Source organism: Anastrepha obliqua, chromosome 1 (assembly GCF_027943255.1).
Source record: "Anastrepha obliqua isolate idAnaObli1 chromosome 1, idAnaObli1_1.0, whole genome shotgun sequence".
Classification (NCBI taxonomy): Eukaryota; Metazoa; Arthropoda; class Insecta; order Diptera; family Tephritidae; genus Anastrepha; species Anastrepha obliqua.
In genome coordinates, this window is record NC_072892.1 from 37,685,363 (window position 1) to 37,700,390 (window position 15,028).

At 34.8% G+C, this 15,028-nt stretch overlaps 1 protein-coding gene across 1 annotated transcript in view; it reads right to left on the reverse strand.

The window, feature by feature from the left end:
• Positions 1–3,159: 3,159 nt before the first annotated feature.
• LOC129246953 (acetylcholine receptor subunit alpha-like 1) overlaps positions 3,160–15,028 on the reverse strand; it is a 194,107-nt gene continuing 182,238 nt past the window's right edge. Inside the window, exons 7-8 of the mRNA XM_054885724.1 lie at positions 11,441–11,709; positions 3,160–3,366 (exon numbers count right to left, since the gene is read on the reverse strand). Coding sequence (XP_054741699.1) covers positions 3,160–3,366; positions 11,441–11,709 — 476 coding nt within the window. The remainder of the gene's footprint in view (positions 3,367–11,440; positions 11,710–15,028) is intronic.

Consider the following 15,028-nt stretch of genomic DNA (forward strand, 5'->3'; position numbering starts at 1 on the left):
TTAGTTTTAATTTCTTTTTAATAATTTTTTCTCTAATCTTTTTTAAATTTATTTCATTTCATATAATTTTATTTTCATTTATGTTAGTTTATTTTAATTATTTATTTTTAATATATCATATTTAACTTGATTTAATTTTATTTGAATCGAAGTATATATTTTAATAAATTCATTTTTAATTTTAGTTTTTTTTTAACTTTTGTTATTTAATGTTTTTATTTCTTTATTTTGTTACCCTTAATTTTAATAATTTAATTTTTTTATTTTCTATTCATTATATTTTTCTCTATTGTATCTTGTTTTACGTTAATTTAAATTATTACTTTATTTTTATAAAGTTTTCTTTTAATATATTGTATTTTTTTTCTTAATTTTGTTTTCTTCTTACTACTTATTTTATTTCATTTATATTATTTCATTTTGTTTCATGTTAATTTATTTAATTTCATTTAATTTTATTTTATTTCAGTCGAGTTATTTATTATATTTTTATTAAGTTTTTGATTTTATTTTATTTTAATTTATTTGATATTTTATTTTGCTTTCCTTTAATTTTTTTCTCTCAATTTTTTATTTTTTTATTTTACTTCATTTAATTTTATTTTTCTTTCATTTCATTGTTTTCTCTTAATTTCTTTTAAATTTTATTTAATTTCATTTTATTTTTTTGAATTAATTGATTTGTTTTATGTTAACTGTTTTTATATAATATAATATACGTTTATTTGAAGCTAATTACTTTTTTTATTAAGTTTTTCACTTTATGCTATTTGACTTCTTTTAATTTCTTTTATGTTGCTTAATTTTATTTTATATTATTTGCTTTCGTTTTACTCCATTTTATTGCATTTTTTGGTTTGTTAGTTTATTTTTTATTTTTTCATGTATGCATATATGTACACTTATCCAATAGACTTACTCTAAGAATTTAGTGATTTTCAAAAAAAAATTATTTATTTTTTTGCCTTTTGCTGGCATTGTGTGATCATTTTAGTGATTTGCTGCTACTGATGCTGATGCGGTATGCTTCAATTGATTTTTGCTTGTCAATTATCTAAATTAATTTCAGAATTTACGCTTTCGATTTGTTGTTTGTTGGCAACAAATACTCTTTGTATATTACGTTTGTTACACACATACAACAAATTTTGATATATACTACATAAATGGAAATAAAAAAACGTTTAAACAAATCGTACTTAGTGTAGTAATTTGCTTGTATGCTTTGTAAGTTTGTCTGACTCATGTACATACATATATCAAGTGTTAATGCTAAAAATATTGTATGCACTTAAAAATTAAAATAGGTGTTTTTTCTCTTAAATATACCCCTTTTCTATAATTACACTGTTTGTTTTCAATGGTTTTTTTTTTTTGTTTTTGCATTGGCATTTCGTTTTATCTTAATTTAGCGTTTATTTAAACCGTAATTGTGTACACACACACATATGTTTTTATACTAAATATGTATATATACATATATATAGACATAAGCACATTCAGTCGTTGAATAAAATTTGTTTGCACTTACCTCAATTATTGCTATATATTTTTGTTTGAATTTGGTTTAAAAATTAAATACATTTTGTTAAAAAAACATCTATGACTTTGATGTGGTTTGTTGTAATGAATGAAACAAATCCATTTGAAATTTATAAATTGTCTTTTTTGCGCTCAACTTGAGCTTGAAACTACATTTTGCCGTTAATCTTGTTCATCTCAAATGAGCTAAACTCAATAGTAAGCGCAAAGGGATCTTCATATTTGCTGGTTGTGTGAAAGGGAAAGAGCAAAGAGTTTGGAAAAGATGCACTTATTTGCTCAACTGCACTCTCTCGCTCTTTTCCCTTCGCCAGCGCTCATTTAACCTGCACAGTTCTAACTGCCTAACTGTACCATTAGGCATATTAACTATTTCTTTTCTATTCTTTGATTTTTTGTCACTTATTTACTTAAATGCTAAGTTATTCGTTTAACTTGTCGTCGGTAGAAAAAAATGTGGCATTTGTTGATGATTGTTCAACTACAACAATTTAATATTTCATACTCCTAGTCATACATACACATATTTAAATACCTACAGATATATAAACTCGTTTACTGTTGTAGTTTCATATCAGCTGATTAGTAAACAAACATTAGTCCTTCATAATACTCGATTTTCATACATAGCTCTTTTTTTTTTATTAATAAATTTTGTTAATACTTTTCTTTCCTTATTGTTTTTGGTTTTTGTTTTTTTTTTCATTTTTTAACTAAACTTTAATCATACCTGGATGGCTGAGTGAGTTCTCGTCATGTGTAATCTCCCCCTATATTACGCCATTTACTCGCACAACACTACATTTACAACTACAACTTGCTCAAAACTTACGCTCAACTTGCGCTCTCTGAAGCTCATTTGCGCGCTAAAATGTGACGCGTTTTTGTTGTTTTTTTTTTTGGGTTTTTGTTTTTGCTTACCTTGGTAACTCTCTCACTTATTTCACATACATATGCACCTACACATTGCATATGGTATATGTGCATATGTATGCATGTACGAACTGATTTTGAGCGTTTCGTTCAGTTTTCAGTTCTCAGGTTTTTTGTTATTATTTTCTGTCTAATTTTTTGGTGTTTCACTAATTCTCAACTACTTTACGGCAACAATTTTATTTTGATCAATTGCTCTCCAACAACACGTGTCGTATTCTCTCCTACTCTTTCAATGCGTCCAACAATTTTAAACCGTTCATAACCTAACCCACGCCCACGTCCACTTAATGTATCTTCTTTCTCTTCACCTTCATTCTGTTCTTGACTATGTTTATTGACTATTTTCAATTTTGTGTTCATATTATTTGTTAGGTTTGTTTGTATTAGGACGATGTGCGCGTCATCCTTATTTGTTACTTCTTCTACTTTCCCTTTTTCTGCTTCTTCACCTTTTTCTACTTGTTTGACTAGTTCATCTATTTTGCTTACTTTTTCGCCTTCTGTTTCTGTCTGATTTCGTTTCTCGTTTTCTTCGCCAGCACCAATATAATTTTGTAAAATACGTTCGACCATTGCAATGGCATCGTTGTATTATCCGCGATCATCATCGCGTGCGGCGAAGAGGGTTCGCATCGAGCTGGTGATTAAGTTCCACCAGCCCGATGCGAACCCAAGTGGTCGCTATAAGCTATTCTCGCTGCCCATTTTCAGCAGTTCGAACTTCTTCTTAGCGATTTTCGAATATAAAATATCGATCGGTTGTGATTGATCGTACAAACTGGGCGCTTGCAGGATAATCAGCGCCGTGCCGACCACGCATGCAATCGCGAAGATCCACAGGAATAGACGATCCAATACCATGGCAACATATTTCCAATCTTCTTCCACCTGAAAAGAAAATATAAGAGTTTAAATGTTAATCTTTTTTTTTATTTAGCTCACAGAGAATAATGTTTTAACGGGAATGCTCCAGACATTCAAGGGAAACTCTTATCAAATCACCATATATTTCCCAAACACTTTCAGCAAAGTGAATGCGTGGCATATTTTCTGGAATTTATAAATGCCACGGTATTTCAGGAAACTGCGTTCATTTCACTTGAATGTCGGCGTATGCCCGTATATATGTAGGAAAATCGTTATTTATCTGAATTCTTAGTGTTTCAGCCACATGAAGTTGGGTACAAAAAATTCGAAATCAAGCAAGAAGTTTGTAATCGAAAAATTAAGAAAATCGAAATTACGCTCATATATTTGCAAAACCGCTCGAAAAACACGTAAATTATTCAGATTACCGGGCAAGTCGGCCTAGGTATTTAAGGTCAAAGGCGCTCGTGGATTTTGCACCATGATAACGCACCGTCCCCATTGCTATCATTCTCTTTGAATTTTGGAACAAACGAATACCATCGAATTCACTGAGTCAAAAAACTACCAAGGGTAAGGCCATTAAGCAGGCGAAAGGAAGTAAAGGAAAACTCGAAGACGGCTCTGATGATTATACCGAAAACATAGTTCCAAAAATGTTTCTAGAACTGGATCAAACCCTGGCATGTGTGCGTTCCATCTGATGTAGAGTACGTTGAAAGCGATAGTATCGCTTTGGAGGAATTAACTTGTATTCGAATTTTTTTGAATATATTCCGGGAACTTTTGATCAAGGTTTTATGTGGTATTATGTGCTAAATAGCTAAAACGACACAGTAGACAGACAGTAGTCAGACTGTAGTTAGGGTTTGCCTAAACATTTTTTGGGTATTTTTTAATTGACTAAAAATAGATAAAATTAACTAAAAATATCATATAAAAAATCCAACAACAATTACTGTTTGCTAGGCAATCTTTAAAATCGAATATCTCAAAAAGGTTTATGTTTCGACATCATCTTATGCAATGAAATTTCTCTTTACTCTCCAAGGTAACCTGTCCGGCAACCTCTTTACATTTCAAAATTTATAGATGGATGAAAAATGAAAAAAATACAAGATGTGTGACAAACGTCTTTCTATGAAAAATCCATGACACCAACAGAATTGATTTGAGCTGAAAAAATAACACTCGGCTATGAATGGTTTACAGCCAACCGCCGCTAGACTACTTCTATTGCTTGCTTAGAAATGTGCTATTAGTAGAGAGACAGGGCGAGCAAATAGAGTGAAGTCTTTTTATTCACTACTTTTCCTTTTCCTTCTCTTAGATAAGCAAGTCTTTTCCAGCAACTTCACTACGACTGTTTTCCACCTGTCCTCATATAGTCGAAGTATTATGTCACGTCGGGATAAGTTTTTAAAAGAGCTCAAAACTTTCAGCGAAAAAGTCTAAGAGATCAAAAATCTTTCATAAGGCTATAGAACTATTTATGATAGATCATGTGGGTATTCAAATAAATGAAGATTATCATGGAGATTGATGACCATTTATTTTATACGAGGGGTGCCTTTTACCATATATGTCGGGATTAGAGAACAAACACAAATTTTAATCATCGCAAATCACTTTATTGTTTTTCAAAATTATCTCCATGAAGATCTATATACTTTTGCATGCGTTTGAACCAATTGTCGAAGCACTTTTGCCACTCTGAATGAGGTACCTCCGAAACATGCATTCTGAATGCCGCAACCGCTTCTTCAGGTGTCGAAAAACGTTGACCTCTCAGTTTGTTTTTTACGTACGGGAATAAAAAGAAGTCATTCGGTGCCAAGTCAGAACTATACGGCGGATGATCCATTAATTCGAAGTTTGGGTGCTCAAAAATGCAGTTGTTTGAGCCGATGTGTGAGAGCTCTCATTGTCTTGGTGAAGAGTGATCCGTCTTTGGCGATTAGTTTTCCTAATTTCTTGGAAGACAACTGGCAAACAAATGGTTGTGTACCACTCAGAATTTACTGTTCTGCGTTGTTCTAGTGGTACGGTTGCGACATGTCCAGTTTTTCCGAAAAAACAGGCGACCATTTGCTTGGAAGTGCTTCGTGCGCGAACAACTTTTGTTGGATTTGACTCATCTTGAAACACCCATACAGTCGACTGCTGTTTACTTTCGGGCTCATACGCGTAAATCCATGATTCATCACCTGTCACGATGTCATAGACGTGTTTCGAAGCCCCGCGATCGTATTTTTTGAGCATTTCCTTCGACCAATCGACACGAGCCTTTTTTTGACAGTCAAATGTTTATGCAATATTGAATGTATGCTGGTTCCACTAATGCCTAAGATTGTCTCAATCTCACGATAGGTCACATGACGATCTTGCAATATCAGTTCGCGCACAGCATCAATGGTTTTCGGAACAACAACTGATTGTGGACGACCTTCACGAAATTCGTCTTGGAGTGAACTACGACCACGATTGAATTCACCATACCATCGATAAACACTGGTCCTTGATGGAGCTTCATCGCCAAAAAATGAATTAAGTTCATCCATGCAATGTTGCTGAGTTAATCCATGTCGAAAGTTGTAAAAAATAGTCGCACGAAAATGTTCACGATTTAATTCCATTTTTGGACCGAGATGAATCTTTTAAGTTACTGTAAACAACACAAATAGCACTGGTATTTCAAAACGTTCTGAGTACGTAAAAGCCAAAAAATGTCAAACTTTGCGATACAGCTGTCAGTTGCCAGATTGCAACACCAGGATTGCCAAATCCCGACTTATAAGAGGCACCCCTCGTAAGCACATTTTTCCTTTTTAAAACATTTAAAAATTGTTTTTTGAAATTTTGGTCCAGCTAAATTTTGAAGCATTCGAATTTTTGACGCGCAGGCAGGAAGTAAAAATGCAAATTTATTACAATTGATCTAAAATATTGCACACATATTATATCTATTTTCTGAAGGGTAATATACAAAAATGGGTGTATTTCCACTCTGTTATGCTGGAAAGCCACTGGAATCTATTCGCGAACCCAATTACTTGATTTTCTGTATAACAGCCGTTTTTGATTTTGCGCGCTAAAAAGCTCCGCTGCTCATTAAGCAAAAAAACACCCTTTTTGGGTGCTTGGCCGAGCTCCTCCTCCTATTTGTGGCGTGCGTCTTGATGTTGTTCCACAAATGGAGGGACCTATAGTTTCAAGCCGTCTGTGAACGGCAGATAATTTTATGACGAGCTTTTTCATGGTATAAATACACTCGGAGGTTTGCCATTGCCTGCCGAGGGGCGACCGTTATTAGAAAAAAACTTTTTATTAATTTTGGTGTTTCACCGAGATTCGAACCTACGTTCTCTCTGTGAATTCCGAATGACCTAATGGTAGTCACACGCCAACCAATTTTAGAAAATTTTCCATCTTGGGCACTAACTCTTATTGTCTTAGCATTCTTTAATCACAAGGACTATATCGTTGTTATTCATTTTGATGCCAAGTGTGACGAGTTTGCGAGGTAAGGAGAATATTTACTGCAATAATAAATCTATAATGATGAACTCTGCCACTGGTGTTTCGATTTTTAGTTATTCAAAATTTTACAACGGTATAACCGAAAACCATTCATTAAAGTGCTTAAAAAGTAATCTGTCTGTTTAAATTAAAGCTAATGCTGGATAAATTAGACTTGATTGACTATTTTATTTGTTGACACAACTCTGACAGACGCAATTTAGCAGCAGCAGCTTGAACTCATAGCTACTCATCGGTATTTGAATTTGCGCAGAAGCGCAGCCGATCGTATAGAAGGTCAACTTTCTGCATTTTCAAATGCTACAGCAGTGGTGCATTCACATCTCTAATGATGCTTCTGTTAAAAAGTATTCGAAAGCATTGTTACCACTTACATACATACGTACGTACGTTCCAATGCACGCGTGTGTGTACCCGTAAGCGCACATACTTATGCGCGAATGGTTGAACTTCCATTTGAGCCAATTTTTAAAACCGTCCTTGCTCTAATTTCTCAATAGTTTATATATATAGTTGATATTACGTATGTTGATCCCGGGACCTTATAATTTCGGGATTATGTAATCCTGGGATTTCGTCATATTGACATTTTATTATATTCTAAATACTGAAAATCTCAGAATTTTTTAATATGAGCCTTGACATCTCACGAAAATATTGGAATTGGTTAATATGAATTCCGATATAATTTTTTATTTTATTTTAAGGTAATATGTTGCTTATTAGAACGACTGGATAAAGAGGCAAAGCGAATCGGTCTGGTAGTGAACGAGGCCGAAACGAAGTATCTCCTAACATCAAACAAACAGTCGGCGCACTCGCGTATCGGCACCCACGTCACTGTTGACGGTTATGATTTCGAGGTTGTAAAGGACTTCGTTTATTTAGGAACCAGCATTAACACCGATAACAATGTCAGCCTTGAAATCCAACGTAGAATCTCTCTTGCCAACAAGTCCTACTTTGGACTAAGTAGGCAATTGAGCAGTAAAGTCCTCTCTCGACGAACAAAACTAACACTCTACAATTATCTCATCATGCCCATCCTAACGTATGGCGCAGAAGCTTGGACGATAACAACATCCAATAAAGCGACGTTGGAGTGTTTGAGAGAAAGATTCTGCGTAAGATTTTTGGACCTTTGCACGTTGGCAACGGCGAATATCGCAGACGATGGAACGATGAGCTGTATGAGCTTTACGACGACATAGACATAGCGCAGCGAATAAAGATCCAGCGGCTACAAACGCTCTAGCTCTGAAAGTATTCGATGCGGTACCATCTGTTGGTAGTAGAGGAAGAGGAAGGCCTCCTCTGAGTTGGAAAGATCAGGTGGAGAAGGACTTGGCTTCACTTGGTGTGTCCAATTGGCGCCGGTTAGCACGAGAAAGAAACAACTGGCGCGCTTTGTTAAACTCGGCCAAAATCGCGATAGCGGTTATCGCGCCCATTAAGAAGAAGAATATGTTGCTTATGGAAAGAAAGTTCCACGTTTTCTGCTTTAAGAACTGTTTTGAATTTGATTTATTTCAATAGTGTCTAAATCACAAAAAAAAAAATAAATATTATGTAAAAAATTCTTGCCATATTTGTTAACAGTATGTCATCAGATGAAAACATGTCGTTACTTTTACTTAGGAAAACATAGTGAATTGATCCCTTTCAAACCGTTTTTCTCAACGTTGCGGTTTTCTTGGATTATGATATTAGTGTGGTAATAAGCTATAAGTTTAAACCTAATAATCGTTCGTTATAACATAGTATGTTAAAATGCTTTCTTTTTTTTTAAACAAAACGAATATTGAATTTCTACTAAGTTTATTTTTACTAAGAGTTATTATCCGGATCTAGTTTCGGAATCCCGAACTTTCATGAAAAATACCCCGAAATTACGGGATCAACAATCTCTGCTAATAATGGTATCTCTAGGTGATATACTACATATACAGGGTCCGCCATATAACTTTACGGAATTACCTTACTTGCTATAAAAAAGAAACTACTCAATATTTTTCCAAACTGTTTTTTTTTATTTTGAAGTACAATCCTTCCGGTTAATGATGGAACACAACTTCATTGATATGACTGCCTTGGCTAGCCATGCACCATCCTATACGATCGGTCCAATTTTTAAACACATTTTCGATTATATGCGGCTGTATTTCAGCTATGGCATCGCGTATGTTGGTCTTCAGTGCATCAATTGTTGCTGGTTTGTTGGCATAACACTAGTCTTTGACGGCACCCCAAAGATAATAATCTAACGGCGTCAAATCGCAGCTCCGAGGCGGCCAAACGATATCAGAATTTCGACTGATAATGCGATCTTCGAATACAGTGCGCAAAAGATTGATCGTAGCATTCGCTGTGTGGCAAGTAGCGCCATCTTTTTGGAACCAAATGCCACCAATATGCCGTTCTTTGAGCGTATACGCAACCATTTTCATTCAGCGGAAGAATAAAGCTAATTTTCTGTCAAATCAGATGACAGCTATGTGTTACCATTCTTCAAATAATACCTAGTTCAAATCCGTAACGATAGATGGCGGGCCCTATATATGCGCTTAGTTTTTTAGCTACCACACAGAAAGAGAGATTGTACTAACCGCATTTCGATTTTGAACGCAATCGAAGAGTTAAATTTTTCTACAATTCAATTCACAATTCTACACATATTCATGGGTACAGCCTGCTTTGCTTCGATGCAGTGGCATATAGGTTTAAATATGTGTTGAAAGCAAGTGGTCTAAGGGCCTTTGAAGCTTTACTCGTAGTCTACCATTTGTCGCTATTTCAAATGCAAATGTAAAATGCAGGCGCTCGGAGTTGCCATATTTGCGAATCAGTACAGACGATAAGTCAAGTGAGGCAAATGAAATCAGGCAGGAAGGCTAGCAGGCAACGGAAGTGCCACACAGCGTGAGAGGAGTATCAGCCGCATGGATTATGAATGTGACAGTGGTGGCGGTAGAAATTCGATTTAAGCAAGCTTTGCCGCAATCATCAATAATGCCAATGATGGTAAGCAGCCGCAGTAGTGCAGCTGCCACAGCAGCGACTAAGCATCAGTAATGGCAATGGTTAATTTTTTTAGCTGCTCGACAATTTTACGCCAGCTGCTGGTATTGCCGTTGCATCAGCTGCCATTTTGGATGACGTGTAGACGTACTTACGTATGTACAAGCATACAACAATAACAAATAAGCACACATACATATGTATCTATCACTGAATGTAGCTTGCCGTCATCAACAGCAGTACTTTGCTGTTCTACGGGGCGTATGAGTGACATATTTGTGTGCTGCCTTCAGTGTCATGGAATACTTACACATGTACATAGATAGTACAGTAATGTGCAGATTTCTCATAAAAAGCCACTTAAATGTATGCTTCAATGCAAGTTTTGCGTTGATTAGAGGGTGAACAAATTTTTCACACAACAAAATGTACATACACAGATATGCACATCTTACGAGGTCGAATTATATGCCAAAACAGAATCTAAGGTATGAAACTGAAGGTAGTAATTTTTGTGGAAAAGTAGAAACGCTGAAAACTGCCAACTACAACAATTTCCAGAATCACATGATTTACATAACTGCTAAGTGCAGTATGGCACTTATATAAGGGACGGTGGTAGCTCGGAAGGCTCAGTATAAGGAGATATTTTACAGAGATACAGTCATAAATATACCAAAATGCTCACAATGATTAGAGAAGTAGATTTGGATATATCTGCTGTCCGTTTGCACGATAATTCGAGAAAAAATGAATATATTCCAATTAAACTTGACGCAAACATTGCCCTTCGTCCAAGGTAGGTTAGGTTAGGTTAGGTTAGCCTGGTTGGCAACAAGCAACGCATAGACCTTTTGGCTAGTGGTACCAGATGGAGACCGACCTCTATGAACACCGAAAGTAGACATTACGTAGGATGTCAGCACTTTTGGCGAATCTAAGTAGAGCTGGGAGATCTGCTTTTGAGACGTCCTCCAGACCCTCGTCCAAGGGAGTTTAGTATTAGAAATGGACGAAATCGGTTAATAACCTCACCCATCTCCTATTTAACGATTATTTAAAAAAAAATGAAAAAAAAACGAAGAAAAATTACTCAAATTTGGCAAAAGTGATAAGTTCAAAACAAAACAAAAAAAATCTATAAAAGAAAATTTGAGCAAAATGCGTATACATACCTTTTTAATTTCTACTAAAATCATTACTTTATTATTCTATCGTTATATCTAATGAAATGAGAAACTTTCGTAGCACTATTTTTTGGACTGCCCATATTTGAAATGTCGTATGAAATGTAGATTTAATAAAATTAAAATCAATTATTCATCTATTTTTTTAACCATTTCACTGTTTACTTTCATAAATAAAATCGAAAACAAAACAAGTGTTCAACAGCATAAATCTAAATTTCTTAGCCACGGCATGCACTCCATCATTATTTCGACAGCAGCCGCCACATGCACTTCTATATGCATATACACCAATAAATATTTATATTTTTCAAAGCACTTAACCACATTATTTCCCCGCTTGTACTTACACTCTCAAATTTATCTTTATTTTTCACGTGCTGCGCTATAAATCGCGAACCCTCGATGGTCTTCTCCATTTCCCGCATATACGGCTTATCGAAGGTCGGACTCAGATCGGCATGACAACAACCGGGACTGAGATCCCCATTGCCCGATGGACTGAAGAGGTCATCATCGGCGCCGGGTAGTGGCAGTGCTGAGGCTAGGGGCGGATCACCAAAACAGGTCGCTATGCCGCCCGCTGCGGCCAAGTCGAAGCGATGCGAGGCAGGAAGTGCTGCAAGGAAGAGAGAAAAACAAAAGGAAGAGATTAATACAATCTAATATTAATACAATTTAATTTAAGCAATACGATTCATATAGATCTTATGAAAATATGACTGAAAGTCTTAAAAGTTTAACTGTAGACTTCTTTCTTAGTGCAGAATAACTAAAAACGATTTTGTTGCTTAGGTTCGCCTTTGCACTGGAATAAAATTAATGATACAATCAACTAATTTGTCTTAAACTTTTCAAAGTAAAAAGAAAGTACAGTTATTGTTTAGAATTAGTTGTTAGTGTGCTAAGCAACGGGAAATTTGCAAAATATGGCTTTTTGCTATTTACTATTGTCCACTTGCTACCGAAGTGGGAATCTGCTCGCATAGCGTAAGTGTGAGTGAGCTAGGCAGTTTAATTTTTTATTGGTTAACTTTAATTTTGAATTAATTTTTAAGAACTTTCCCTTGATTTCTGAAGGAATTTCTGTTTTTTTTAATTATTTTTTTACTTAGCTTACATTTTTTTCCTATAGTGGAGGCAAGCATAAAACAAAATTTCCAAAATATCAAAATAATCTAAAATAACAACTTCTGAACTCTCAACAGTCACGCAAACCTCAAAAAAAAAAATTGGAAGCTTCAAAACTGTACTCGAAGTTGACAATTGCAAAATGCTTTGGTGCGAACTTCTCTAATTCCATCATGACTTATGTATGTCTGTACATATGTATGTAGTACATATGTATGTACATTGAAGTTGGGCGTGTTGATTGCGAATCTAAATACAAATTTTGAAAATTTGAAATAGCAAGAAAAAATATTTAAAATTAATAAACAGAATTTTTAATGCATTTGCAAAACATTTTGAAAAAAATATTTACGACATATTAGGTTGTTCTAAGTAAATATTAGTTCACTCTAAGGCCGATATTATAACGTATGCCAAAAAATGTGTATATAAAATTTCTTCATTCCCTTGAGGCTGGAGAAAAACTTACAATTTTTTTATTTTTGCGACTGTTAAAAAAATTTTATAATAATAAAAAAATTATGTTAGTTTATATATATTTTTGGAGCTTTGAGAAATATGAACCAAGCTTAAAAATAATACACCCTGATTTGAACAATTTAATTTTGTAGGTTGGAGGTTGTATGTCTGCAATTCCATCTGGACTTGTAAATGTAAGTGTACAAACTATCTAATTTTAAGCAATAGCAAATTCTCGTGTTCTGCATGAGACATAACTGCAAACACTCTATGGTGCGCGGTTTACTCAGAACGTATGTTAGGACCCGGTTTTTTATGTCTTATTTTTTTTGTTTTGCTTTTTGGAAGACGGCAATGAAAGCTCTGTAAGCGTCACTGAGGAAAGGTGCCGGATGATGTTGAATAAGTTCTTAATACCGAAACTGGTTGAATCCGCGCTAAGAGTTTTTCATGCCGTTTGATTTCTCAATTAGGCGATTTTGGCCAGACTGCCCCAGACTATCTTCTTCTGGGTTACTTAAATGGCACAATACTCGCCAGAAAATCTTCAATCCATGATTTCGGAGAAATAAAAATTTAGATTTATTGCTTCAGTTATAAAAACAAAAAACTCCGATGATGATTTTTATGCCACCATTTTGTATTATATAATTATTATAAAGCGGGTATTTTTTAAGGGAGGAAACCGGTTTAAAAATAAAAAAATAAATAATTGGCGCGTACACTTCTGTTAGGTGTTTGGCCGAGCTCCTCCTCCTATTTGTGGTGTGCGTCTTGATGTTGTTCCACAAATGGAGGGACCTATAGTTTTAAGCCGACTCAGAACGGCAGATATTTTTTTATATTTTTATGAGAAGCTTTTTCATGGCAGAAATACACTCGGAGGTTTGCCGTTGCCTGCCGAGGGGCGACCGCTATTAGAAAAATGTTTTTATTAATTTTGCTTTCACCGAGATTCGAACCAACGACCACTCTGTGAATTCCCAATGGCAATCACGCACCAACCCATTCGGCTACGGCGGCCGCCGGTTTAGATCGATCAAAAAACAGATCTTTTTATTGCACAAATCGTTAATATAACTACTCAAGAATATGTGGTAAAAATTTTAAAGCAAAATTCGCATTATTCCCGATTCTATAAGCACTTAAGTGACTGCCCGTCGGTTCCGCAACGTAGCGCGCGTTAGTTAGAACGGCATTTTTCTCGAAACTACTTTTTTTCAACTGGTGGGCATTCTAGCTTAAAAAGTTATCGACCAATCGTTCTAAAATTTTTCGCGATACTTTTTTTATTAATTTCTAATCTATATGAATCTAATTCTGGAAGTATATTATTATTTAAAATATGGTTTTGTAAGCAAAATAGATGAAAAAATATGGTATAAAAAACTACTTTGTGCTCAAGTGCCTCAGAAGTATGCAATTGTCAATATTTTTTTTTTCCACAATTAGGTTCATATTCTTAGGAAATATGTTGTTAATAAAAAAGAATTGCTGTTGATTTCAGAGAAAAATTGCAACTTCAGGAAATCCCACCAGCGAGACACTCGAATGGCCCTAAAAATATAAATAAAATATCTTTTAAACTTGAACAATTTCTGATTATTTCTTCTTTGTTCAAAAAATTCTCGAAAAACACCACAATTTTGGCCTCCTAAACCGGTTTGCCCCCTTAAACAAAGGACTAATTAATGAGATGGTAAATATTTCCATTTTATTATTATATATGTAAACCTAGTTATGTTTTCGTGCTGCTCAATAAATTTTGGAGGTATGTTTTGAATTCGACTCAAATCGGACCATAAATTTGATTTTAGTTATATCTGGGCCCCAGTGTCACCTATCGGAAAATTCGTGGGTTTCTTCTAATCGGCTATAAAACAAACTTATCCACGTTTGAACTCAATCGGCTCTCAAATTTTACTGTTTACAAACACACGCAGAAAAATACATAAGTTTATAGGTATATGATTTTCAAACTTGGAAAGTTGATTATGAAAATGATGAGCGCGGTCAGACTGCATCATGCAATCGAGCCAATTTTCTAACATCATTTTTTAAGGTAAAACCGTCGTTGTCCCCAGCAAAATACTTAACTATCTTATTAACCAGCAAAATTTGCGAGAACTTTTTACAAACTGTACCTAGCCTATGGGAAAGATGAAAAAAGGCATTCCGAAAAAAAATTATCCCAAATTTGGAAATATTTAGGGCACATTGTTTGCCGTGCAAGCCTTTAAGATGGCTAAGTGATCCAAGTATTTTGGGGGTGGTCTTAAAGAATTATTAGTTTTATTTTATTCAATGCCGAAAATTTTGGTTTCGAAATATTTAAGGTGAAATATCTT